Source organism: Alligator sinensis, unplaced genomic scaffold, assembly GCF_000455745.1.
Source record: "Alligator sinensis unplaced genomic scaffold, ASM45574v1 scaffold709_1, whole genome shotgun sequence".
NCBI lineage: Eukaryota > Metazoa > Chordata > Crocodylia > Alligatoridae > Alligator > Alligator sinensis.
The window spans coordinates 628,463-651,500 of record NW_005842208.1 but is presented as its reverse complement, the minus strand read 5'-3'; the positions used below and the strand labels follow the sequence as shown (position 1 = coordinate 651,500).

General features: G+C 54.3%; 2 protein-coding genes across 3 annotated transcripts; both read right to left on the bottom strand.

Annotated features, from left to right (window-relative positions):
• Nucleotides 1-1,741: 1,741 nt before the first annotated feature.
• LOC102383801 lies at nucleotides 1,742-19,087 on the bottom strand. 2 transcript variants are annotated; one of them, XM_025207743.1, is made up of 13 exons: nucleotides 18,646-19,087; nucleotides 16,839-17,078; nucleotides 16,260-16,487; nucleotides 14,091-14,255; nucleotides 12,193-12,420; nucleotides 9,491-9,643; nucleotides 8,461-8,688; nucleotides 7,830-8,036; nucleotides 7,255-7,491; nucleotides 6,793-6,951; nucleotides 6,158-6,382; nucleotides 5,127-5,687; nucleotides 1,742-2,533 (listed from the first exon to the last, which is right to left on the bottom strand). In XM_025207743.1, the coding sequence occupies exons 1-13, from the start codon at nucleotides 18,692-18,694 to the stop codon at nucleotides 2,427-2,429; spliced, it is 2,787 nt and encodes a 928-aa protein (XP_025063528.1). In that variant the 5' UTR covers nucleotides 18,695-19,087; the 3' UTR covers nucleotides 1,742-2,426. The 2 variants fall into 2 exon arrangements, with proteins under 2 accessions (XP_025063528.1, XP_025063529.1); XM_025207744.1 differs by having other exon boundaries at nucleotides 16,260-16,424.
• Nucleotides 19,088-20,154: 1,067 nt separating this feature from the next.
• Nucleotides 20,155-22,950, bottom strand: LOC112550790 (germ cell-specific gene 1-like protein). Its single transcript, XM_025207742.1, has 5 exons — nucleotides 22,641-22,950; nucleotides 22,240-22,287; nucleotides 21,709-21,861; nucleotides 20,805-20,916; nucleotides 20,155-20,503 (listed from the first exon to the last, which is right to left on the bottom strand). The coding sequence occupies exons 1-5, from the start codon at nucleotides 22,948-22,950 to the stop codon at nucleotides 20,155-20,157; spliced, it is 972 nt and encodes a 323-aa protein (XP_025063527.1).
• Between the last annotated feature and the right edge of the window lie 88 nt (nucleotides 22,951-23,038).

The following is a 23,038-nucleotide window of genomic DNA, read 5'->3' as shown; positions in this document are numbered from 1 at the left end:
CTGGGACCAGGCAGCCCTGTGTGCCCAGATTTCTTCTGGCTCTCAGGAGCTAGGAGCAATGTCCCCCTCCTCAGCAAAGCTTCCCTGTGGAGGGGAAGGGAGGGCTGCTCTAGCACCCATAGGCTTCTGACCTGAGCCACTGCAGGCATATGCCGAACATCTATCCACTTGTAAAATCAGTTCAGCCAAGCCAGGTTAGACTAACCTGCAAAGACTGAATTAATTCAAGCTCGGGCTTTTTGAATATCTGTCCCTAACTTAGTCTAGATCTCAGAAAAACTGGCCACAAAGAAGGGGAGATGAAGAGGGAGGCAGAAGTCAGCTATGGGACCCTCATCCAGCATGCTCATGGGCAGGGTTTGAGCCTGGAGGACTGGGGAGAGCCAAGCTTTCAACATGCTTCTCAAGCAAGGAGGGGAGGGAGAGCAGGGGGGACACAGGGGGAGTGAAAAATGAGTGGTAACCATGGGAACATGTCTGTCCCTGGACACTCAGTGTAAAAAGCTGGTTCACAAACCTAGCCAGGAAGGGGACAGAGACAGGACAAAAGGGCTCCAGGAATTCAGAAAATTGTCAGGAAGCAACTGTACAACACCCACCTCCCACACAGAGATAAGAGGAACAGGCCAAACCAGTCTGGCTAGCTCAGGAACCTGCTACCCACCCCCCAAAGAAGCCTCCCCAAACCCACTTCTTCCCAGTGAACTGGGGTGACAAGGAGCACAGTTGACAGCCCATAGGTTGCAAGCGAGTCCATTGCGCTCAAGTTGCAGATTCCCAAAAAACTTTGAATTGCTGCAAGGACAGAAGAAAGCACCCCTTCCCACAAACTCTCCCCAGACCCTAAATCCACCCTCCAGGACTTGCCCCAGCTCCCAGTGCAAGGGGACAACTGCCACAGGGCAGCAGCAGTTAGATACTTGTATCAGACCCCATGGCCATGTCCCCGCCAGGACAGTGATTCAGCCAATAAGCCCCCAAGAGCCCCAATTCAGGGCAGTGCTTGGGTACATTGGTACCAGATTTAATACCTAGAAACGACAGTTCCTGGCAGAGCCAGCAGGTGGTGTAATATATGCATTGTGTAATGTAATGCATTGTGTGCACTGAAAATGTGATACGAGTGTAACAGACAGGGAGCAACCATGTGGAGGCTTTCTGACCGACCATGGACTACAAACCCAACACCTGGAAGCAAGAAGAGGAAGTGATGAGAAACCCTGCAGAGCCCTGCTGCTGGACTGCAAATCCCAGAAAACCTTGGGGGCAGCAGGAAGAGGTAGCAACCTCTGAGCCCTGGCTGGCTAGGTCAGAAGCCCTGGGGGCGATGGTGCTGCTGTGAGCTGGACTAAAGGACAGGAGCCTCTGCACAGCACAGATTAGGGCAGGCAATTATTTCAGGCAGAGGATCACTTACTGAGTTTTGGCAAGCCATCGAGGGCCACATGACAGGTACCCAGGGGCAAATAAATATTAATTTTCTAAGTTTTTTAGGGGCCCCGAAGCCTGGATAGAATGGCCTAGCAGGCCACATCCAGCCCGCAGGCCGCATTTTGCCTGCTCCTAGCACAGATGAACCACAGACCGAATGCACATGAACCCCAACCTACAGACCTGCACAGAGTGACCCTGGACTAAAGGCTGTTTTTTGGGAACAGCTCTGGAGGTGGGCAGGGGACCCCATGTGCTGAATGCATGTACCCCAGTGGTACTGACCACTACCTGTTTACTTGCCCTCTAAGTGTATGTTGTTGTACTGTGAATGCCTATTTACCTGTATTTGTCCTTTCACATTCACCTGTGACCTTAACCCCTAAGATACTCAATATAAAGTAAATCCCTCATTGGTTGTAGTGATTGTGCCTGACACTGCAGGGGTTTGTTGCAACTGAGCCCCCAAAAGCCCAAAATCCAGGGTAGCGATTGGGTAGATTGGTACCAGATTTAATATCTAGAAACAACAGTTCCTGGCAGAGGCAGCAGGAGGTATCAGAAACTGAGAAGCAGGTTGTTTCCTTGAAACCACAGTTACTGGCTCCTGTTTCCAAGAAGTGGTGGCTAACCTGGGATAACACGAGGCTGTAACTCCCTAGTCTGGCTTCCTAGAAGCAGGTCTAGTGAGTGTTCAGACTGCAGGAAGAAGGGGTTTCTCTGCCACTGGAATTCCTGAAATTAATCTGTTTTCTTCTCCAGCAAAAAAAAATCAGAACTTTTCTCTGTAGAAACTAAAACTTTGGTGCTTGGATCATGGAGGGGGCCAAACATGAGGGGATCTCCTGTGGTAGAGGGTACGCAACTGGACAAGTGATGGAGCTGGGACTGTCCAAGGCAGGGAGAAGTTTGGCCTGGGCCAGGATCCATGACTTGCTACTGGATCCCATCTCCATGGCAACATTGATCTGGCTCCTCCAGGCCAGCTTTGAGCTTCACACCTGAGTGGCTGGCCGGGCCTGGGGTGCAGATAGGAAATCAGCCACATCATCGGAGTCTCCGGCAGGGCCAGTAGCTTCTTCTGGGATCAAGAGGCTGAGACCTTGAGAAACCAATCCAATTGGATACCAATTAATGAACAGGGAAGAGCCAGATGGCCAACTGCACAGCGGGGAAACGTCTGTGGGACGTGTCTGGCCCCATGGCTCTTCCCTGCACCAAGCTTTGAACCAGCAAATTTCAATGCTAGAAGTCACTTGGGCTACTGGAGGAGCTTCTCCAGGTAGCCACAACAGTAAACTTTTATCCTCTTGGCAAAATGAGCCAGCACAAAGCACCACATTGCCTTCTCTCCCCGTGGACTATGCCCATATAACAATATCCAGCCTATCCAGTGCATTCTGGGAAGTGTCATGCCTTATCCAGTGACAGGATGCAGAAAGGCACCAGCAATGGAGCATATCCCCCACCCCACCATGGGTGAACGAGTTGATCACAAGGCATTCTGGGTATTTCCCACAGCTCCCTGGGACAAGCAGGATGCCTAGAGTGAGCAACACCAGCAAGGCATTCTGAGGGTGCAGACACACACAGCAATTGAACCATTCCAGGAATATCACTGATTGGGACCCAGTTCACTCTTACGATTCAGAAGCATCTGTATATACACCGCCAAAGCTTGTAAGTCACATTTCAGGCACCGCAGTGCTGCTGAGTCACCACAAGGGGGTGGGAGTGAGGCACTGCCTTCAGTAGCAAGTGCTGGGTTTCTCCAGGATTTCCCTAGCAGGGGTGAATCATAGAGAAAGTAGGTCTGGAAGGGACCTCAGCAAATCATCTACTACCAATCTGTGGTACAGGTACCACCAGCGGTACACAGACAACCTGTCAGTGGAACACATTAACAGACTTATTATAATTACTTTATATGACAAAAATCTGCTGGTGGTACTTAAGGTTAAACTGAAAAATTAGCTGATGGGACTTGAGGTTGTATCGTTTTCAGTTGGTGGTGCACAATCTGTCAGAGTTTGGGAACTGCTCTAGTTTAACTCCCTTCCTGAGGCAGGATCCCCATCCAAACCATCCTATACAACTCTTTGTCTAACCTATTCCTAAAACCATAAAAGTAATCCTATCAGTTTATCACACAACTACAAGGCATGGCACCCTAACTTGCCACAGATAAAAGCAATGGTGGTCAGTGTGCTGCTGCTTCAAGGGTCACCCAGAGATCCTAGGAAGAGGGCCACGGCCCCTGCCACAGAAGACAAAATCCCCCACGGTCCACACCAATCTAATTGTGGGGTAAAATTCCTCCTTGACCCCAAATGTGGTTATCAGCCCAACACTGAGCAGAGGGGCAGGACCCTCTAGCTAGGAATCTCTGGGTTTTAGCCCCAGCTGGAGCACTGGCACACACCAGCCAGCCAAAAAACCTCAGCCTTGGCAGCCAACAACCAACGAATGCTTCTGAAGAATGCAGAAAAAAACCCTGATGTATGTAGCAATGGGAGGGGGGAAAATTCCTGGCTCCATGTGGCAACCAGCAAAGCCCAGAAGCATGGGAAATACCTAGCAGAGCACAGGCATGACTACTCCTAAATCCTTCCTGGCCAATGCTTATCCAGCCTTTTCTTGAACACTTCCAATGATGGAGCACCCCCAACTTCCCTATGCAGTCTATTCTGCTGTCCTGCTGTTCTAATTTAAGAAGTTTTTCATTATATCCAATCTAAACTTCAAACCCTTGGTCTGAGTCCTGCCAGGATGGGGTGGAGGGCTGCCTGGACGGACCCCTGCTTCTGCATTCCTGAGGGGTGGTTACTCCAGGGGCTGCCCAAAGCCTCTGACATAAGCTAAAGCTTTAAAAAGACTTTTCCTAGAAAGCCACTTACTTAATTTCAATTTGCCCCTTACAAACACACTCCGAGAGGCTGGTTGGTGGACAGGAGGGTGGATGCACCTTTAAGGGTAAGCAACTGTTAACTGCTGAGTGAGGGAATCCTGAGCCACTCCACAATAGGTACTTAATACCATAGAATGGCTGTCAATCCCATGCTCAGTCAATGTAAACTGGTCCATTAAATATTCATTTTTCTTCACCCAAAAGCAGCAGGGGCACCCTCCCCACCCATCTGAGCATTACCAGAGCAACCAGCTGCAGGGGGTGTGAAAAGAGGGGAGAAATGACTGAGGAGGCATGTACTGTGGGATGCCTGAAGCACTGATCAAACACTGGTCACAAAAGCTTGGTGTCCACAGATTCAGTGTGTTCATAGAGAACCAGTTCAAAATAAAACTAAATTATCCAGGTTTACTTTTGAGACACTCCAGATTTAAACAGTTCTAAACTGGTTTGTATATCCGAACAGTTATAAAGTGCATTTGAAATGGTCTGAGTGTTATGTGTGTCTGCACCCAGAGAGACACCCACTGAGCAGTCAGGAAGGATAAGGGGCTGGGAAAACTTCCAGAGCTCAGGTTGTGTCTGCTCCTTGCCACAGTTGCTGGCCATGGACCATGTTCAGAGCCACTGACTGTACCAAGACCTTTAGTCTGAGCTTATTCCAATAGGCACAGCAGCACCACCAGTCACTGGAGAACCAATAATACTCAGCTAGGAGAAACCCATTACACCTTATCCCATTTAAAGGACCAGCCATCCTCTCCCAGGTACATCCCATGCTACAAACCTGTGGGGCTGCTGTCAGCAACGGGCAGCAGCAGCGTCTGGACTCCATACCCTTGGATCCTCACCACGTCTGGCATCTCTGCCAGCCTCTGTTTGGCCGAGGCCACAAGACCCAGGGGCAGTGAGTGCTGGTAGGTGGTGCTGTAGGCCTGCTTGAAATGGAAGAGAGACATGCCCTGGGGGTGCTGGGCCAGGATGCCTGCCACATTCTGCTTCAGCTCTGCAAGATCCCTCTGGTTGCAGGCAGGTCTTAAGTCCTTGCTTGCCTGCAGGCATGGAGCAATGCCAGCTGGCTGGGATGGGCTCCTGATCCAAGCTGGCAGATGTGGATTGACTGGGGGACACTCACTCAGCATGCTGTGCACAGCAAAGACACCAGGGGGCTTCCAGACTGTGGGCTGGCTGGGAGGCAGGGGCTTTGTGGTGGTACCACTGGGCAGCAGAGGACTGAGCCAGCCATTGGCAGGAGGGGCTGGGGAAGCAGCCTTTAGCAGGTCCCTCCTGGGACCAGGCAAAGACTGGGAACTAGCAGGGGGCAACCGTCCAGAATCTCCACGAACCCCTGCAGGAAAGATGGGAAAATGCTGTCAGGGCAGAGCACACCATAAAGGAACCGAAACCATTGTGGAGACCAGGGGATGCAGCTGACCAGGCATCTCTCAGCATGCATCGCAGCAGACTTTTCCCACAATGCACTGGGGTAAATGAGGGTTTCAATCCAGGGCTGTACCTTATAGTTTGGGATTTCAGACCTCCAGAAATTCAGGTCTGCTACAGGCCACGACTAGAGGGCAGGAGAGTGGTGATGACATGGGTTGAAGCCCTAAAGGCAAACACCACAGGGCCTGGAAAGGGAGCCAGTGAATGGCACAGCAGTCAGGGAAAGCAATCAAGATACTTTGTTTCTCTCCTGCATCCAAGAAGGGAGTGGGGTTTCCTAGTTTAGATCAGGGGAGCTGGGATCCAGAATTCGTGTTTTCTCCTCATTTGGAGACAGCTCTCATGGCCAATCACTCCTCACCCCCTGCATACCTGTCCCAACACACTTCTTCTTCTTGGGGCACCAGTCCTTCAGCTCTGGCACATGGTCCCACAGGGACGGCAGCACACCCTTGCAGCCCTGGGTGTGCGCAACAGCATCCAAGTCCAGCCCATGGCTCTCCCGCAAGCGCTTCCGTGTCCTCTGTAGCCTAGGGCCACCCTTGTCAGGGTCACTGCCCCTCAAGGCCCAGATTGGTGCTGAGGATTTGCTGATCCCTGCAAAAGATGGACTGGAGTTCACCGTCCTGTGTGCCCTCCCAGCACTTGGGGTGGGGGATGGGGCCTTTCCTTTCTAAGGGGGCTAGACCCACTTCAGCCCCAAGACAGTGCACCAGGAGGCTCAGGGGGTATATGAGTTTTAGAGATGGGGACATGAGTGAGACACAGGTCCTCTTGGGTGCACTTCTCCTGCCCTCCACCCCCTCTGGCCGGATTCTGCCCCTTTTGGATCACAACACCCTAGAAGCTGGAGTTGGGAGCACGGCCAGGCTGTCCTTCTAACTACAAGGTGGGAGACCTGCAGGAGAGGACACCTGCCCTCTCCCACCATCTCAAGACTGAACTCCCCTCCCCCTCCATGCATCCTTTACTTCTGCATGGCACAGGGGCTGGCTCCAGGGGCAAACCTGCATTCTTGGCACGGGTTAACGTGACATCAGCTGACACCTGACAGCTGGCGCAGACAATGAAGGGAGCTGTGGACCCATGGGACACCTCTGAGGAGGTAGAGGGCTGCGAGCAGCTGTCTTCCGGACTGTGATTTTCTGCTAGCTTCTCCACAGCATCTAGAAAGGGAAATAACAGATCACTGCCCTGAACACCAATGTATAGGAAGCAGCTCCTCCCTTGGTCATGGGGGCAGAGGAAAGGACAGGGATGCTGTGCTGGATTGCAGGCTGCTGTCATGTTTTCCTGGTCTTTGACCTTTGGCCTCGTGGGACAGGTCCCATGTCCCTGACCCTCTGATCAACTTCACCTGCCTGAAAGACAGATGTTTCTAGTAGGTTAGAGAGGGAGGCAGAGCTGGGAGCCAAGATGCCTGGGGCAGGTTCTCATACTGGGATCCCCACCATCCTCTGCTTTCACACCTGGCCTCAGGTGGATTATGCTGTTCTCTCCTTGCTCAGGCCACCGGCACTCCAGCCCAGGCACGTGGTCCTGCAGGAAGGATAGCACATCTTCGTAGCCCTGGGAGCAGGCAAAAGCATCCAGGTCCAGTCCATGGCTCTCCTGCACAAGCTCCCGAACCCTCCACAGCCTCAGGACCCCCTTGCAGGAGCTGCTGCCCAGCAGGGCCCTGAGCAACACGGACACATTGCTGATACCTGCAAAAGACCAACCGAAGCTCACTGCCCTGTGCAGCTGCCCAGCACCCAGGGGCAGTGCTCAGGGAAGGAACCTGTCATGGCAAGGGAATGCCAGCCCTAATGCAGCCTGGTGGCAGGGCACTGGGCAGCTCAAAGGGTGTATGGGGAGGAGAGGAAACATGACTGGAATACAAGTCCCCTTGGATTCTGCCCCATTCAGATAACACCACCTCAGAAGCAGGAGGTGGGAGCAGAGCTGTATGAACTCAGTCCCTTCTCCACACAGGGTAGGTGACCAAAGGAAATAGCATCTGCCCTCAGCCACCACACCAAGACTGATTCCAAGCCCCATCCACCTGTGAATCCCTTACTGCTCCACAGCTTGCTGTCCAGCTCAAGGCCCTGGCCTGCACCTTTAGCATGAGAAAACATGACATCAATCAATCCCTGACAGGTGGAGCAAGCAGAGGAGAGAGCTGGGTCCTCACGGGATGCCCCAAGGGAGACAGAGGGCTGAGTGGAGGCATTTCCCGCAGCATGACCTGCCAGTTTGTCCATAGCACCTAGAGGGGAAAACAACAGGTTATTGCCTTGCCTTGAACGCCAGTGCATAGGGAACCGTCCCTCTGAAGAGAGCCCCATGGCCGGGGACAGGTGGGAGACACAGGGACACTAAGCTGAACCCCAGGCTAATGTCATGTCTCGCTATGCTCTGAATTTTGGCCTCTCAGGGCAGGTCACATGTTCCAGTTCCTCTGATCATGTCACATGCCTTGAATGCAGGTGTTTGAAATGTTTGAGAGTGGGAGAGAGAGAGGGTTGGGAGCCAGAACCCCTGGGTTTTCTCCCAGGTCAGGGGGAGGGGAAGATGGTCTAGAGGGTTTGAGCAGGTTGTTCTGGAATCCTCAGTGACTGGGTTCTAGCTTAGCACTGGGAGGGATATGGGTCTGGGGCGGGCCTGGGAGTCAGGACTCCATCACACCTCACCTGCCTTCAGTTGGACAAGGCATTGCTCCCTCCTGTTGAAGAGGAGAACAATCCCAGGCACCTGCAGCAGGAGCAGGTCCATGATACCCTCACAGCCCATATGCTGGACAAAGCCCTCCAGGGCCACCGACTTCTCCTTCCACAGCATCTTCTTCAGTGTTGTCACACACAGGCCACTGCTGTTAAGATGGAGACACTCCAGAATGGCTGCCATCACCTCCTCCCAGCCTGCAATAAGAAACTGGATCAACACTGAGGGGACATTCCTGAGAAAGGCACCAACACCTCAAAGGAGGGGTATCAGTGGTAGCAGGGCTGGAGGCACCTGTCATCTCATAAAGGAAGCAAGCCACGCTGAGAAAGAGGCCTGGACTACATGCACCAGTTCTATGGGCCCTTGGAGTGAGGGCACCCTAGCCAGCCCCCCCAATCTGTCCCCCACAGGCTTTTAGAAGCAAAGAATAGCTGAAGCATTGAATACCTCCTCCTACTTATGCTTCTCTAGCACCAGCTACCTGTCCCCCTTGGACCTAGAGTTTCAGTCCCAGCGCCTGCCCCAGATAATCTACCACATCCTTGCAGCCTCCAGCATCAGCCTCCTGCTGCAGGTTCGCACTATGTTTCCTCAGGAGCTGCTGAGGAAAGGCCCAGGATGCAATTCAAAAGGCTCCCCAAGGGGAACTCACCTTGCCACACAGAAATTACCCTACCCCCCCGCCCCCCAGTAGAATCCCCATCCCAAAACACTCCCCAAAATAGCAAGTAGTTGTGAGCTCTGGCTCCATGATAATGGAGGTGGGGAGAGCAGCCATGGGAAGGGCTGCCTGGATCACTAGGCTGAGCCCAGAATAATTCATGGGGCCCTGAACAGGTGGGGAGTGAATCTGTCCTGACTCAGGCCCAGGGGAATACAGATGGCTGTGGCTGATGAAGGCACTGCTGGCACTGGGGTCCAGGCTGAGCTCCATCCCTCCCCACAGCCACTCATGGCCTAAAAGAAATGTCATGCCGGGGTAGCATATCGCCTCACAAGGCATCTCCTTGACTGTCTTGGCAGTATCCGCTGGCCCCTTGGGTGCAGGATGAATGGGAGAGGCATTGGGCAGGGGGATGCTGCAGTGCTGGGCTGAAGTTGGAGCAGGAACAAGAGGGCAGATGTGTGCAGGGGACTTCCCCGAAGCATCTGAAAGGAGAAGGGAGAACAAATTCCTCAGGAGAAGGAAAAGAAGGACTGGTAACAGCAAGCACAAGCCAAGCTCCCCCTCCAGCACCACCTACCCTTTCGCCTCCTCCAACAGGCCCAGCCCCCTGCCAGCCTGCTCCCCACCACAGCTTCGGCCCATTGTGTGTCAATCTCCACTTCACTTCTCCAGGCATAAACCCAGACATCCAATAATTCAGGGGTGGGCACTTATTTTGGCCAGAGGGCCACTTAGAGAGTTTTAATGAGCTATCAAGCTGTTGTGGGCCAAATGAACACATTCACACATGGTGAATAAGTTAAGAGGCTGTGACTTGGACGATGGTGAACAAGTTAAGAGACTGTGACTTGCACGATTACACAGTCCGGTGGGTGGCGAATTGGCTAGAGGGTCGCACCCAGAGAGTCATAGTGGATGGGTCGGTTTTGACCTGGAAGGCAGTGGGGTCCCGCAGGGCTCGGTCCTTGGACCGATACTCTTCAATGTCTTCATCAGCGACTTGGACGAGGGAGTGAAGTGTACTCTGTCCAAGTTTGCAGATGACACAAAACTGTGGGGAGAAGTAGACACGCTGGAGGGCATGGAACAGCTACAAGCAGACCTGGACAGGTTGGACAAATGGGCAGAAAACAACAGAATGCAATTCTACAAGGAGAAATGCAAAGTGCTGCACATAGGGAGGAAAAATGTCCAGCATACCTACTGCCTAGGAAATGACCTGCTTGGTGACACGGAAGCGGAAAGGGATCTTGGAGTCCTAGTGGACTCCAAGATGAACATGAGTCGGCAGTGTGACGAAGCCATCAGAAAAGCCAATGGCACTTTATCGTGTATCAGCAGATGCATGACGAATAGATCCAAGGAGGTGATACTTCCCCTCTATCAAGCGCTGGTCGGACCGCAGTTGGAATACTGCGTGCAGTTTTGGGCGCCGCACTTCAAGAGGGATGTGGATAACCTGGAAAGGGTCCAGAGAAGGGCCACTCGTATGGTTAAGGGCTTGCAGGCCAAGCCCTATGAGGAGAGACTGGGGCACCTGGACCTCTTCAGCCTCCGCAAGAGAAGGTTGAGAGGCGACCTTGTGGCTGCCTATAAGTTCATCACGGGGGCACAGAAGGGAATTGGTGAGGTTTTATTCACCAAGGCACCCCCGGGTGTTACAAGAAATAATGGCCACAAGCTAGCAGAGAGCAGATTTAGATTGGACATTAGGAAGAACTTCTTCACAGTTCGAGTGGCCAAGGTCTGGAATGGGCTCCCAAGGGAGGTGGTGCTCTCCCCTACCCTGTGGGTCTTCAAGAGGAGGTTAGATAGGCATCTAGCTGGGGTCATCTAAACTCAGCACTATTTCCTGCCTATGCAGGGGGTTGGACTCGATGATCTATTGAGGTCCCTTCCGACCCTAACATCTATGAATCTATGAATCCCTTCTCTTCCCCTGCTTGCCCCACTAGCTCACCAAAACTCCCTAAGTGGCCCCTGTGCATGGCTCGGTGGCTGGGATGGGGCCTCAGGCAGGCAGGGAGAACCATCTGGGAGCAAGACAGATAGGTGGAGGCAGGGCCAGAGCTGGGATTGGGATCGTGGTACAGTGACAGCCCAGGGCTGAGGCTGGGGCAGAGCCACAATCCACTTCCTGCACACCCCTGCAACAGGAGCCAGTTCCACACACAGGGGCATTCAGGGAGTGGATCGCGGTTCTGCCCTGGGCCCCGGGCCAGTGCTGTCATGGCTCCACAGTCCCGAGGTCTCCATGGAGATCAGCTGGGACCCACATGGGCAGGGTGTGCTGCTGGGCAGATGGGATAGGGCCACAAGTGACTGGGGAATTGCATTCAAGAACGGGACCTTCAGGCAGGGCCAGAGGCAGGATCTTGGAGTGGTGACAGTATGGGGTGGGCTGGGCCAGGCCAAGCTGGAACCAGCACCTGTTGCAGGGGTATGCAGGGAGTGGACCACGCCTCTGCCCCCAGACCCATGCTTTCACTGCCCCAGGACCCTACTCCCAATCCCCAGACCTGCTTGCCTGTCCCACTCTCATCCACCTGCAGCCCCATCCCAGCTGCCCTCTATCCACACAGGTCTCACCCCCAGTGGTGTGTGCAGCATGGACAGGCCAGGGTGCCTGGACAGTGGTGCCAGATCCAGCAGCAACAGTCAGAAGGAGCCACCACTGGAGCTGCCTTTAAATGGAGTCCAGCTGCCACACTACCCCAGCCCTGCTGCGCACCCAGGCACAGCAGGACCAGCCACACGCACCACAGCCTGGGCTATCCCCTGCACCTGGGCTGGGCAGAGCCAAGGGATCCACTGCAGGCCAGACAAAATGCCTTGGTGGGTCAGATCTGGCCCACAAGATGTATTCTGCCCACCCCTGTCCTAACCCAAGGGCCAGGTCACTCCTGTGCCAACACTCACCACCTGACACAGGGCACAGGATCCCTTATGTCAACTTTCCCCGACCATATGCCCCCGTCTTACAAAACCACTGCCCCATCAACAGCCAGGGCCTGGTCATGCGGTCACCTACCCACAGCAAGTTGGACAACGCAATAATGGCCTTTCTTTAAGTCTCTCATCCTGAGACCAGGCAGCTGCTGCAGAAGGCCCAACACATCGTCATAACCCCAGGCCTGGCTCAGCCCCTGCAGGTTCTGCCTATGCTGCCTCGGCATGGCTTCCATCAGCTTGGACACCCTCAGGCCCATAGGGAAGCGGCCCAGCACACCTAAGATACAGGCCCAGATCTGGTCCAAACCTGCAACAAGGAATTATGAGAGATTACAGATGTCCTAATCTACACCCCGTAAGAGCCCTCAGCAGCTCAACCTTCCCCCACTAGGGCCCCAGGCACAGAAATTACCCACTCTTGCCTGAAGAACCTATTTTGACTTTTCTTCTACTCAAAATACAGTCACCCCCACCTCCCAAATGCACAGTAGATACAAGCCCAGGCTCCATGGCCCACTTACACTATGGTAATGGGAAAGGGTTCCAGCAATAAGGTGAGTTTCCCAAGTAGATAGGCTGTGGCCTGACAACTTTCACACGGGACACTGAATGGGCCAGGGAGGGAAATTAGGCTCCAAAACTCCATTTAGTACCAGTACGATCTGGCTGACCATGGCTGATGAGGATGTCATGCTGGGAACCAGGTGTAGCCCATGCGCCCCACCCCCCCAAGCCTATAGGAAGGTACAGGTCTTCCTGGGAGCAACCATGCGGAGAGGCAGCTCATCACCTCACCAGGTATCTGCCCTTCTGTCAGCCCTTCATGGGTTACACCAGGGGCTGCACACCTCAGAAACCGAACCAGTGGGGGCCACAGACACCATGCCATGAACACACACAGGTGGGCACCCCCCATCTTCCTGCGCTGGGCATGAGCAAGCAGGTGCAGGAATGGCTCCCCCATGGCACCAAGCTTCATGAGCACTCCAGGCTGCCGGCTTACCTGGCACCACAAACTGCTCCATGCCACCCTGTCACAACCCCTCATGGGGTCAGACAGTGGAAGCTGGAAGGAGGGGAAGCCCAAGATCCTGGTCGCTGCTGCCAGGGGCAGAGGTGAAAGCCCAAGGACCACATGTTAACCCTGGGTTAATAACCAGCAATTGGACAGGCCTGGCCTAGGACACTGCTGTATCCTCACATATAGCTCAGCCCCTGGTTTAGCCCTCGCTACCTCTGCAGAGCCTCCTTCAGCTTGGACACCCAGTAGGAAGCAGCCCAGGACACTCGAGATGCAGGCCCAAACCTTGCCCAAGCCTGCAGCAAGGGGTAGTGAGGAATTACAGATGCTCCATTTGGCCTCCATTACCGCCCTAAGGGCAGAGAACAGCCTCAGTGCTGGAGGCCCATTGTTGAGTAACATCCAGCACAAATGGCCCCATATTGGTGACTCTAGACCTGGGCCCAGCCTCTTCTTGTGAAGATAGGAGTCAGGGGAGAAGGAACTGGTGGCAGTCCTTGTGGGCTTCACAGGTAGCTTTGGGACAGCAGTGTGAACCTCAGCAGTTCCACCCTCCCCAAATAAATCCCTTCCCCTTGCCTAAAGTACTTACTTGGACCTCTTTTTTCTGCCCAGATCAGTCATCCCCACCTATATACAACTTTCCCTGACAAGAGCAGGGAGGGTTGTATATAGGCATCCAGCATGCATCTACGCTCTGTGGTCCCATTAGTTAGCAACAAAAAAGTGGTTATGAGGGGATGAAAAATCTCACAAGAAGCTGGGCAGAGACCTAACAAATCATTTCATATGGTACACTGATTAGGCAGGGGACAGGAAAGAAACTTTCAAGACTAGTTGACCAGGAGGGGCCCAGACACTCATCCAGCTAGGAACTGAGGCAAACATGCACCCCTGCTTTCATAGCCCAAGGGCTTGTGCAGAATGGTTATCCCAAGAGTAGCACATTGTCTCACCAACTGTCTGCTTCTCCGGCCTAGTAGTAGCCATTCGCTCTGCAGGTGCAGGCTCTGCGGGGGTGGTGTCCTGCTTCGGGCTGCTGTGGGGTGGAGCAAGAGAGGAGGCAGGATGCAGGGAGTGTGGCAAAGCAGAAGACTTCTCTTTCCTTTTTGTTTTGGGTGCTGTAGGGAACAAAAGCCTCAGAAAGATAAAAAGAACAACCACCTCTCCCCAAGCCCTGTACTGCAAACCCAGGTCCCACCAGTCTTCTTCCAACCATACAGCTTTGGCCCAGTTGTGACAAATCCCTCTTCACCTCTCCAGCAACAGGCCCAGCTCTACTATGGGTATTTCCCATGCTTCTGAACTTTGCCAGATGCAGCCCCCCCCCACCCCCCAACACACACACACACTCTCTCTCTCTCTCCGGCTGCTACACATAGGGGGATTTTTTTGCCTGCTTCAGAAGCAGAAGTCAAGGCTGAAGATTTTGACGGGGGTATGCCAGTCCTCCTGATGGGACTAAAACTCAAGAGATTCCTGGCTTGTGGGTCTTGCCCCTCTGATCAGGGTCTGACCAATTGTCATATTTAGGGTCAGAAAGGAATCTGACCCCTTGGTGCAACTGGTATGGACTGTGGGGATTTTTGTCTTCCTCTGTAGTAAGGGCTGTAACTCTCTGCCTGGGATCTCTTGAGTATATTTTAACAAACTTCACAGCAGAAGGACAATGGCGATCGTTATCCCCTTGCTTTATTATGGCAGGTTAGTGTTATGTCTTGTAGTTGCATCAGTTAACTGTGTAGTTTTGCTAATAGGTTAGATATGGATTTGTGTAAGATGGTTTGGACAGGGATGATCCTGCCTCAGGCAAGAGGGTGGCTTAAATGGCTGCTGGAGAGGTCTTCTAGCTCTCTTTTTCTATGACTCTGTGATCTATTCCCCCCCATGTTCCTTGGGGTAGAGACCAGCATGGCCAGCACCCACAGCAACAGGGCCTCAGTATCAGTGACCCTGGCCCTGGACCCAACTTCTCATTGTGAGGGAGGGACCTCCAGATGTACTGGGTGGAAGAGATTGTCCTGGCAGCTTCCCATAGTCACCCTCACATATATACATTCCTCTACATGCACAGGGCAGACATAAGCTCTGGCTCCACAGCCCCTTACATTGTCATAGGAGGGTTCTGGGATCTCATAAGTAGCTAGGCCAACAACTTTCACATAGGATACTGAATGAGCCACAGAGAAAAATTAGGCTTCAAGGCTCCATTTAGTCCCAACATTTTGTCCCCCCCAAAAAGAAAACAAACATGGAGCTACTGTTGCAAGACAAAAAGTGAAAAAATGTATAACATCCATTTTGTCCAAAAGCTTGTGTCAAAGAAGAGAAAAATAAGGAGCGACTGTCATCTTAAAAATATACTGGGGGAGTGGATGTGGTGGGGAAATAAAGTTGTGTTCAACAAGGCCACAGAAAAGATTTGCTTATGTCAAAAAACAGCAGGAAACATGGACTTGTGTTTGTCTGCAATACTAGGGAACTTGGCTCCATGAGCAGGGAGGGCCACACCAGTCTGCGCTCCCAGATGAGCCAAGGGAGAATACGCCCCAGTTGTTTTTACCACATAAGAAAAGAAAAAGAACCTCACATTTCTCAAAAGCTAAGGCAAAAAAGGCTGCTTTTGTGAAAAATCTCAAGAAATATAGAACTGCTTTCATCAAAAAAATACAGAGTGGCTGAAAAAAGAAAATGGAGTCACTTTTCTCAAGCGAGTGGTTAATTTTGTTTAAAGAAATGCAAAGCAAAGCATGAAATACCGGGTCACTTGTGTTGGTTTACACAAGAACAAGCAAGTTGCTTGGATCAGAGAAATGAGAAGTTGTTTTCATCTAAAATTATCACCAGAACTTTTCCATAGAAAATTCAAAATGTTCTGGGAAAAGTCAAAATATTTCATTCAAAAGTAGCATTGGGCCCCCATGGAAGTTGTAGTTTAGGGGAGAAGCACTCCCTGCCAGAGGAGGGGGATGCTGACCTGGCCCACGACAGCTCACCAAAACTCCCTATGTGGCCTGCGGGCCCAATTAATTGCCCACCCCTGTCATAGTGGGGTGCTCCATCCTACCCACAAAGGGTAGACTGGTTCAGCTCCAAAGTGTGGACACCCATCCCCTACTCTTCACCTTTCTTATGCTGGACAAGACACTTGATTCCTCTGTCCAGCCCCTGTAGCTTGACCCCAGAGATGCTGGCAAGATAATCCAAGGTATCCCGATATCCCCGCTTGTGGCTCAGCTCCTCCAGGTCCACCCCGTGTCTTGTCCACATGATCCTTCTCAGCCTAAAGACTGGCAGACCAGAGGGGTAGGAGCTCAGCAGACTGTAGAGGAGTGGTAAGAGTTTTTTAACATCTGATAGGACAAAGACACCATGTTAGATATGGGGAAGTGGCCATGCACAGCAAAAGCCAGAACACACACAGCCAGGCAACTGGGAGTACATGGGGAAACTTTTCCCAGCACACACTGGGACTCACACTGCTGGGTATGGATAGACCATGGGCAAGGTTTCCCTAGCCCACAACAGGGGATACACAGCTGAGCATGGACACGCCAAGGGCCAGGTTTTCCTAGCATGCACCAAGGCAAACAGCCGAGTTTTGGCAGGCTGATGTACTGCTGGACACAGGCAGCAGAGGACTCCTGCTCTTCAGAGAGGGTGTGGGGATGAGGTAGTGCCCCCAGGAATGGGGTCCGACTCACTCTTCTTAAAGGCATTGCTGAAGACCAGGCACTTCTCTCCCTTCTCTGGGTACCAGAGCCGGATGCCAGGGACTTCCAGCAGCAAGAAGGACACGACATCTTTGTGGCCCCTGGTGCAACTGAAGGCCTCCAGATTCACCCCCTGCTGCTTCATCAGTGCCTTCCCCAGCTGCCTCATCCTCATGCCCTTGGGGCAGTCATTCAGCATGGAAGTGATGAAAGCTAGGACCTTGTCAAAGTCTGGAGGAAGAGAAGAGGGGTGAGCAGGACAAAAGGGAGAAACCCTCCAGCCTCAGAAGACCCCCAACAGTCACAGTCACTAAGGTGTCACCTGCAGAGATACTAACAAGGTAGAGAAGGGGAAGGCACTACCTCTGTGTGTCCAGTGTTGGGGAAGGGAACCCCCCCAAAAAATAACTGATACAGGGCACAGATATAGCATTGGCCATGTTTACATGGCAAATTGAGGCAAACAACTGGGTGCCAGACAGGTCACGGGCTGTGGTATCTCAGTATGCACTAGGGCAGATACAGCTAGGCATGAACCCCATTGACCAGGGCAAGCAGGTAGGCAAACAGACAGGCCGCTGGCCAGGAGCCTGACCCACAATTCTCCAAGGTGGGGGACAGCAGTGGACAGAGTAAGTGGCAGAGAGGCACACAGGTAGTTGCTGAAGGTAATCCAGAGCCAGGCCCAGAGAGAAAAGGGGGAAGGTGAGAATGGGGCAGGGGAAGAGAAAGGAGTGGTACAAGAAAAAAGGGAAGAAAGAAAGGCCATAAAAAGTCTCTCATTGAGTAAAAACCTGAGACAAAAGAGGGAGTGGCAGAGCCCTTTCTGCTCCTGCCAGCAGGTGGCCAGGGAGCATCTACACACAGCCTAACAGGCTGGTCCCTAGCATGGGGAGCAATTAACTTGAATAGGGCGACAAGGTTCTTTGGGTAAATCTGAGCTCTTTTATTAGATCAACTGGAAAAAAATTTCTTAGCAAGCTTTTGGGTTTAAAAACCCTTCATCAGAGTGAGGAAGCTTTTTAAACCTGAAAGCTTGCTAAGAAAAAAAATTCCAACTATTTAGTTGGTCTAATTGAGTGATTCTCAAACTTTTTTTTTTTTTTTTTTGCAGACCACTTGAAAATTGCTGAGGGTTTAAGAAGCTTAAGAAGCTTTTTTTTGGGTTCTACAAATCAAAGCACACAACTCATATTTTGATATCAGTAGTCTTACCTTACAAACACCGATATTCTCGATTGTTCCACAACCTTTTTGCGGGCCACCTGATTGGAGCTCACAGACCATAATTTGAGAACCTCTGGTCTAATAAAATATATCAGATTCACCCAAAGAACTGTGTCTGCCTATGTCCTTAGACCAACACAGCTACAACATGCACCCTTGAATAGAGATTCATTTACAGAGCTCTGTCCTTAGTAAAGAGTGCCAATGCATTCTCTCACATACTTCGCAGGTACTTGAAGCGGGACAATGGACTGGTAGTCTGTAGCATCCCAGCACAAAAGGCTTTCATCCAGGAAATGCTCAGTCCGCTCACACTCACAGGAGAGAGAAAGAGAAGAGAAGAGGAGAACAACATCAAAGCCAGAAGCTGCTAAAGAAGAAGAGCGAAAAGACGGAGGAAGAAGAAAAATAAAAAGGAAAAAAAGAATGGAAGCCAAAAGAGTGACGTCAGCTGTTTGCCCAAGGCTTCAGCCAGCAGAGGGAGCTGGGAGCCAGGGCACCTGGGTTCTTCTCTCCCAGCTCTGGGAGGGCAGCAATGCCCAGTGGTGAGAGCGGGGGCGGGTGTCCCTACCTGTGTGCTCCTCGTTGTCCAAGGCGCTGGGGAGCGCATCGCTCTCCATGGGGGAAGCGGCCCTGCTCCCCGGCGGAGGGCCCTCGGCCTGGTCCAGGGGGGTGTCGATGACTAGCTTCTCAAGGACGAGGGGCCCCCGGGGGCGCAGCTCCACTAGGTCCACGGCGTCCCCAGCAGCGCCCGCAGCGAGTCGAGGCCGCAGCCGAGGGTTGCGCGGGGCGCAGGGTCGGCAGGAGCCCCCCAGGCGCACGGCGGGGAAGCAGAGAGAGGGGCCGGGCACTGGAGGAACCACCACCCGCTCCGAAGCAGTCGCCTGCAGCCGAAGCCCCCAGCCGGAGTCGGAGTCGGAGTCGGAGTCGGAGTCGGCGACGCGACGCGACGCGACGTACTCCCAGCAACCGACTCCAAACCTCAGCTCCCCGCGCTCTTAGCGAAGCTGCACGTGGATGTTTTCCGCGGCCCCGCCCAGCCGCGCGCACCATTGGGCAACTGGAAGGGGCGGGGCCCCGCCGAGCCCCGCCTCCTTGGCTGGAAACTCGGCAGCCTGGGCTGGTGTTTCAGCCAGGTGGGCTCCGGCGCGGAGGCTCTCGCCGCCTGAGCAGAGCCAGGCCAGGCGGGGAAACTAAGGCAGCCTCTGGGCCAAGGCCAAACAGGGCAGTGCACAGGCAGGACCCAGGAGTCCCGGGCAGTGTCAGCACCCCACAGAGACACGTGCTCAGCGTGAGCTCGGCCCCTGCGGGCTCGGAGGAGCCAAATCTCTCCCTCCCCCTACAAGAGCCAGCCGGACACTGATTAATTCTTAATGTCTTTAATCAAACACGGTTAAGCCCCAGATGGGAGCAGCAGAATCAAGTGCTGGGCTGGGGGGAGCCCAAGGGCTGCGGGGTGGGAGCCAGGAGTGCCATCAGGGCTGGGGATCAGGGGCAGCCAGTCTGGGGATGGGCCAGGCTGGGGTGCCCCCACCGTGGGCACTAGGTGCTGCCCTGACTCCGCAGGAACTCCCCAGGAGGGGACAGTGGCAAACCTGGCAATGCTTCCCTCCAGCCCGGGGCACACGGCACCCGCATGCCCTGACCCTTTCCAGCCCAGACAGTCTCTGGCACAGGAGCCACACAGGCCCAGCCTCCGTCCCCCATCTCTTCCCTTCAATTCCAGGAGCCCATTTTCCCCTGCCCTGCCCTGCCCTGCCCTGCCCCAGGTGGAGTCCAGCTCATCTGGTCTGTGCTCCAGGCCATCTTGGGATGGGATCCCTGTCTGGGAAACCCCAGGCCTTGGGCTGACTAGGGGCTGGGGGAGGCAGGAAGGGTGAGAGAGGGAGAGGGGATGGAGATGGGAGGGGGTGGAGGACAAGGCAGACTGAGGAAGAGGAGGGGAGGGTTGCTGAATGAGGGAGAGGCAGAAGAGGCACTTGGGAAGGGATTGCAGGGCAAATGGCAGAGGCAGTTCTGGGGGGTGCATCAGGGACTGCAACGAGGGGGAACAGTTCCCCCCAGTCCTGGTCCCTGTGCCTTAGCAGGGCTCCCCATCATCCTCTGGACCTGGGCCCCGGCTACGGCTCCCCACCAGGCCAGTGTAGGGGGCTGGAGGGTGCCCCTTGGGCCTTGTGGGGGCAGGAACAGTTGTGGGGGCAGGGCAGCGGTCCACCCCATCACTGACACTGTAGATGTACTTGTCCCACAGGAGATGCTCCAGGTCTAGGTCCAGGTCCAGGCCAGGGTCTAGGCCTGGGCATGGCCCCTGCTGGGCCCGGCGGTCACCCACGCGCCGGCGGTGCTGGAACTCCAGGATGGTCTTGGTGTAGGTGTTGAGGGTCAGCACTGAGGCCGACATGCACAGTGTAAAGGACAGCCAGGCTATGCTGTTGGGGGGAGGCAGGAGTTTGCATGGCACTTCCTGACCCCACAGGCACCCACACCACTCCCCACCAACTGTGGCTATGACCCAGCCAACTCATTGCACTGGGGGCATCCCAGCTGCTCTGGGGCTGCCCCATCTCCAATCCAGAGTCAGACAATGGCCCAAGATTAGAGATCAGGACTGGTGCTCCTTGAAGGGAAGAAACCCCTGTTCCATTCCCCATCTTTCCCCCAAATGAGCCAACCAGTGCCCCCACCCTGGGGCTAGCCTCCCCCCGTAGGGCATGGTGCTGGGTCACTCACCCAAAGGACCAGCCATAGTACCAGGTCTGGGGCCTCCAATCCTTGGGCCCCAGGTTGACGGCCACTTGAAAGACAGTCATGAACATCATGTGGGCCACCATGCCCAGCAGCCCTGGGAGGACAGAGCCCCAGGTATGGTCAGCTGGGGGGAATCAGGGGTGGGGGATTGATCCCCCCCAAACATACTCACTCGCGATGGGGCAGGGTCCTTAGGGAGGGGGATTGCAGCTGGCACTGTGGGGCTGGCATGGCCACTGGGGACCTGACTGCATGGCAATGCAGGCACTGGAAAGGGGTTTGGGTGACAGGGAGGGGCAGAGACAGGGTCTAGGGCAGTAGTTCCCAACCCTTTTTTGCTGTGACCCGCAGCTGGGAGCGGTGTGTGGCGGGTGAACTCCCAGCACGCGGTGCGGCTCGTCCTTTGTGTGGTGCTGCCAGCATTCCCCCCAAAACCCTCATTTGGGTAGTGACCCGAGGCTGGGAACCACTGGTGTAGCGGGTCTTGTGTTACCCAAGAGCACAGTGATAATGACAGCAAAGCAATCAGGGCTGAGAATCAGGGGGCACTGGCTGCAGCAGAGGGGAAAGTATCCAAGAGCACATTGGGAATCATTTAAAGGAAGGACGGTGGGGTGAAGAAGGGGCCAGGAGGTGCTGGGGGGTGGGGGGCAACAGGTGTTGGGCATGACAGAACAGTGATGATGGTGGTGAAGGCATGAGGGATGGGGCTGCAATGGGGACCTCTGCAGGGCCAGTACCTGAGATCATGGTGAGGACAGCAACAAAAGCATAGGGGTGGGGTTTTGGGAAGCAGCGCTGGCTCCAGGGGATGTGGGGATGCAGCAAGGGCTCCAGAGGATACAGAGGTGCAGTGGGGCCTCTGGGGGTGCAGCATAGGAGGTACCTGAGAGCACAGTGATGACAGCCGCGAAGGCATTGATCTTGAGCCCACTGAGGGCGCTGCCCCCTGGCAGAGCCTCAATACAAAGCAGCAGGAAGCCCACGCTGAGCAGCACAATGTGCAGGGCCTCTGAGGCCACTGACAGCCACAGCACCCCTGGGGGGAACAGGTACTTCCATGACTGTGGCCCTGCCCCCTGCTACTTTGCAGCAAGTGCACAGCACCTCAGCCAGACACACAAACCCACTCTCATCCCAATCCCACACGGGGCGGGGTGCCATGGAACCGGGGAGCTTTTAGCTAGGGGGGTTGTGGAGTGGGGGCTTGCCCTGCTGGTCACACCCCCCCACAGGCACAGGGGATTGTGGGGGGCTTCCCCTTGCTCCTCTGGAACAGCCAAGCTTTCCTGGCTTCATTGTTCTGCCCCATCTTTCCCTCTGATAGGGGCAAACAATTGGGTGGGGAAATTTGGCCCCCACCTAACCCCACCCCAGACTGTCTGTGCATCTGTCCATCCAGAGGGAGGGGCCTCACCTTTCTCAGACTCAGGGGGCACTTTTATGAAGCTGCGGCAGATCTCCTCTGGTGAAGGATTTGGCAGCAGAGAGGAAAGAGAGAGAAAAGCAGGGAGCATGAAATTTGGGGTGGTCAGACCCCAGGACCCTCCACAGGATGGGGTGGGATGGGACACTGGAGGCTACTTATTCAGCAACACTCACCACACAAACGGTGCCAAGCTGCAGCCACCTCTGGGGTGGAGTGCGTTGAGGGCTGGTTATTGAGGGATCCCCCTGCCCTCCCTGCCTAGCAGTGAGACGCAGCCACCTCTGGGGTAGGACATGTCAGGGGTTGGGGACTCTGTGCCTCCTGTCTGCCCTCAGTCCTGTGACCTGGCCCAGCTAATTGCCAGCCCCAGTGCCCAAAGAGGCACTCACCACCATGGTGCTCCTCACACGACCGCCAGAAGCCAGTGTGGAAGTAGCGGAAGGCGTACTTGTCCTCGCCCGTCTCCCAGATGTATTGCACCACGTTGGGGTCAGCACTGGCATTGGCAGGGCTCGTCTCGTTGGTGCTGACCACAGTACAGCTGCCCTTGCGCACGGCTGACAGGCAAGGTGGCTTCACTACCTTGTGTGTGCCCTCGCACCAGTAGCTGGTGGCGAAAGCCAGCACTGAGAAGCACAGTGCCAGCCCCGTGAGAGCCAGTGCCAGCAGCGAGCGTGCCCGTGGTTCCAGCCCCAGCATCCTGCTCCCCCAGCCAGGGCCACCCCCGTTCACTCCCTGCACCACAGCTCCACTCCAGTCTGTTCTTCCTTCCCTTTCTTCTCCTTTT

What these genes read in the sequence shown, in the direction of transcription:
- LOC102383801 (XM_025207743.1), bottom strand. Translation starts at nt 18,694, where the DNA reads ATGGAGAGCGATGCGCTCCCCAGCGCCTTGGACAACGAGGAGCACACA. An exon ending in GAGCAGTAAGGGATTCACAG is followed by an intron (nt 7,492 to 7,829) that starts GTGGATGGGGCT and finishes GGTCTTTTGCAG; the next exon opens with GTATCAGCAATGTGTCCGTG. An exon ending in TGCTGACAGCAGCCCCACAG is followed by an intron (nt 2,534 to 5,126) that starts GTTTGTAGCATG and finishes TGGTTTCTCAAG; the next exon opens with GTCTCAGCCTCTTGATCCCA.
- LOC112550790 (XM_025207742.1), bottom strand. Translation starts at nt 22,950, where the DNA reads ATGCTGGGGCTGGAACCACGGGCACGCTCGCTGCTGGCACTGGCTCTC. An exon ending in GCCCCCTGAGTCTGAGAAAG is followed by an intron (nt 21,862 to 22,239) that starts GTGAGGCCCCTC and finishes TGTTCCCCCCAG; the next exon opens with GGGTGCTGTGGCTGTCAGTG. An exon ending in TACTATGGCTGGTCCTTTGG is followed by an intron (nt 20,504 to 20,804) that starts GTGAGTGACCCA and finishes TCCCCCCAACAG; the next exon opens with CATAGCCTGGCTGTCCTTTA.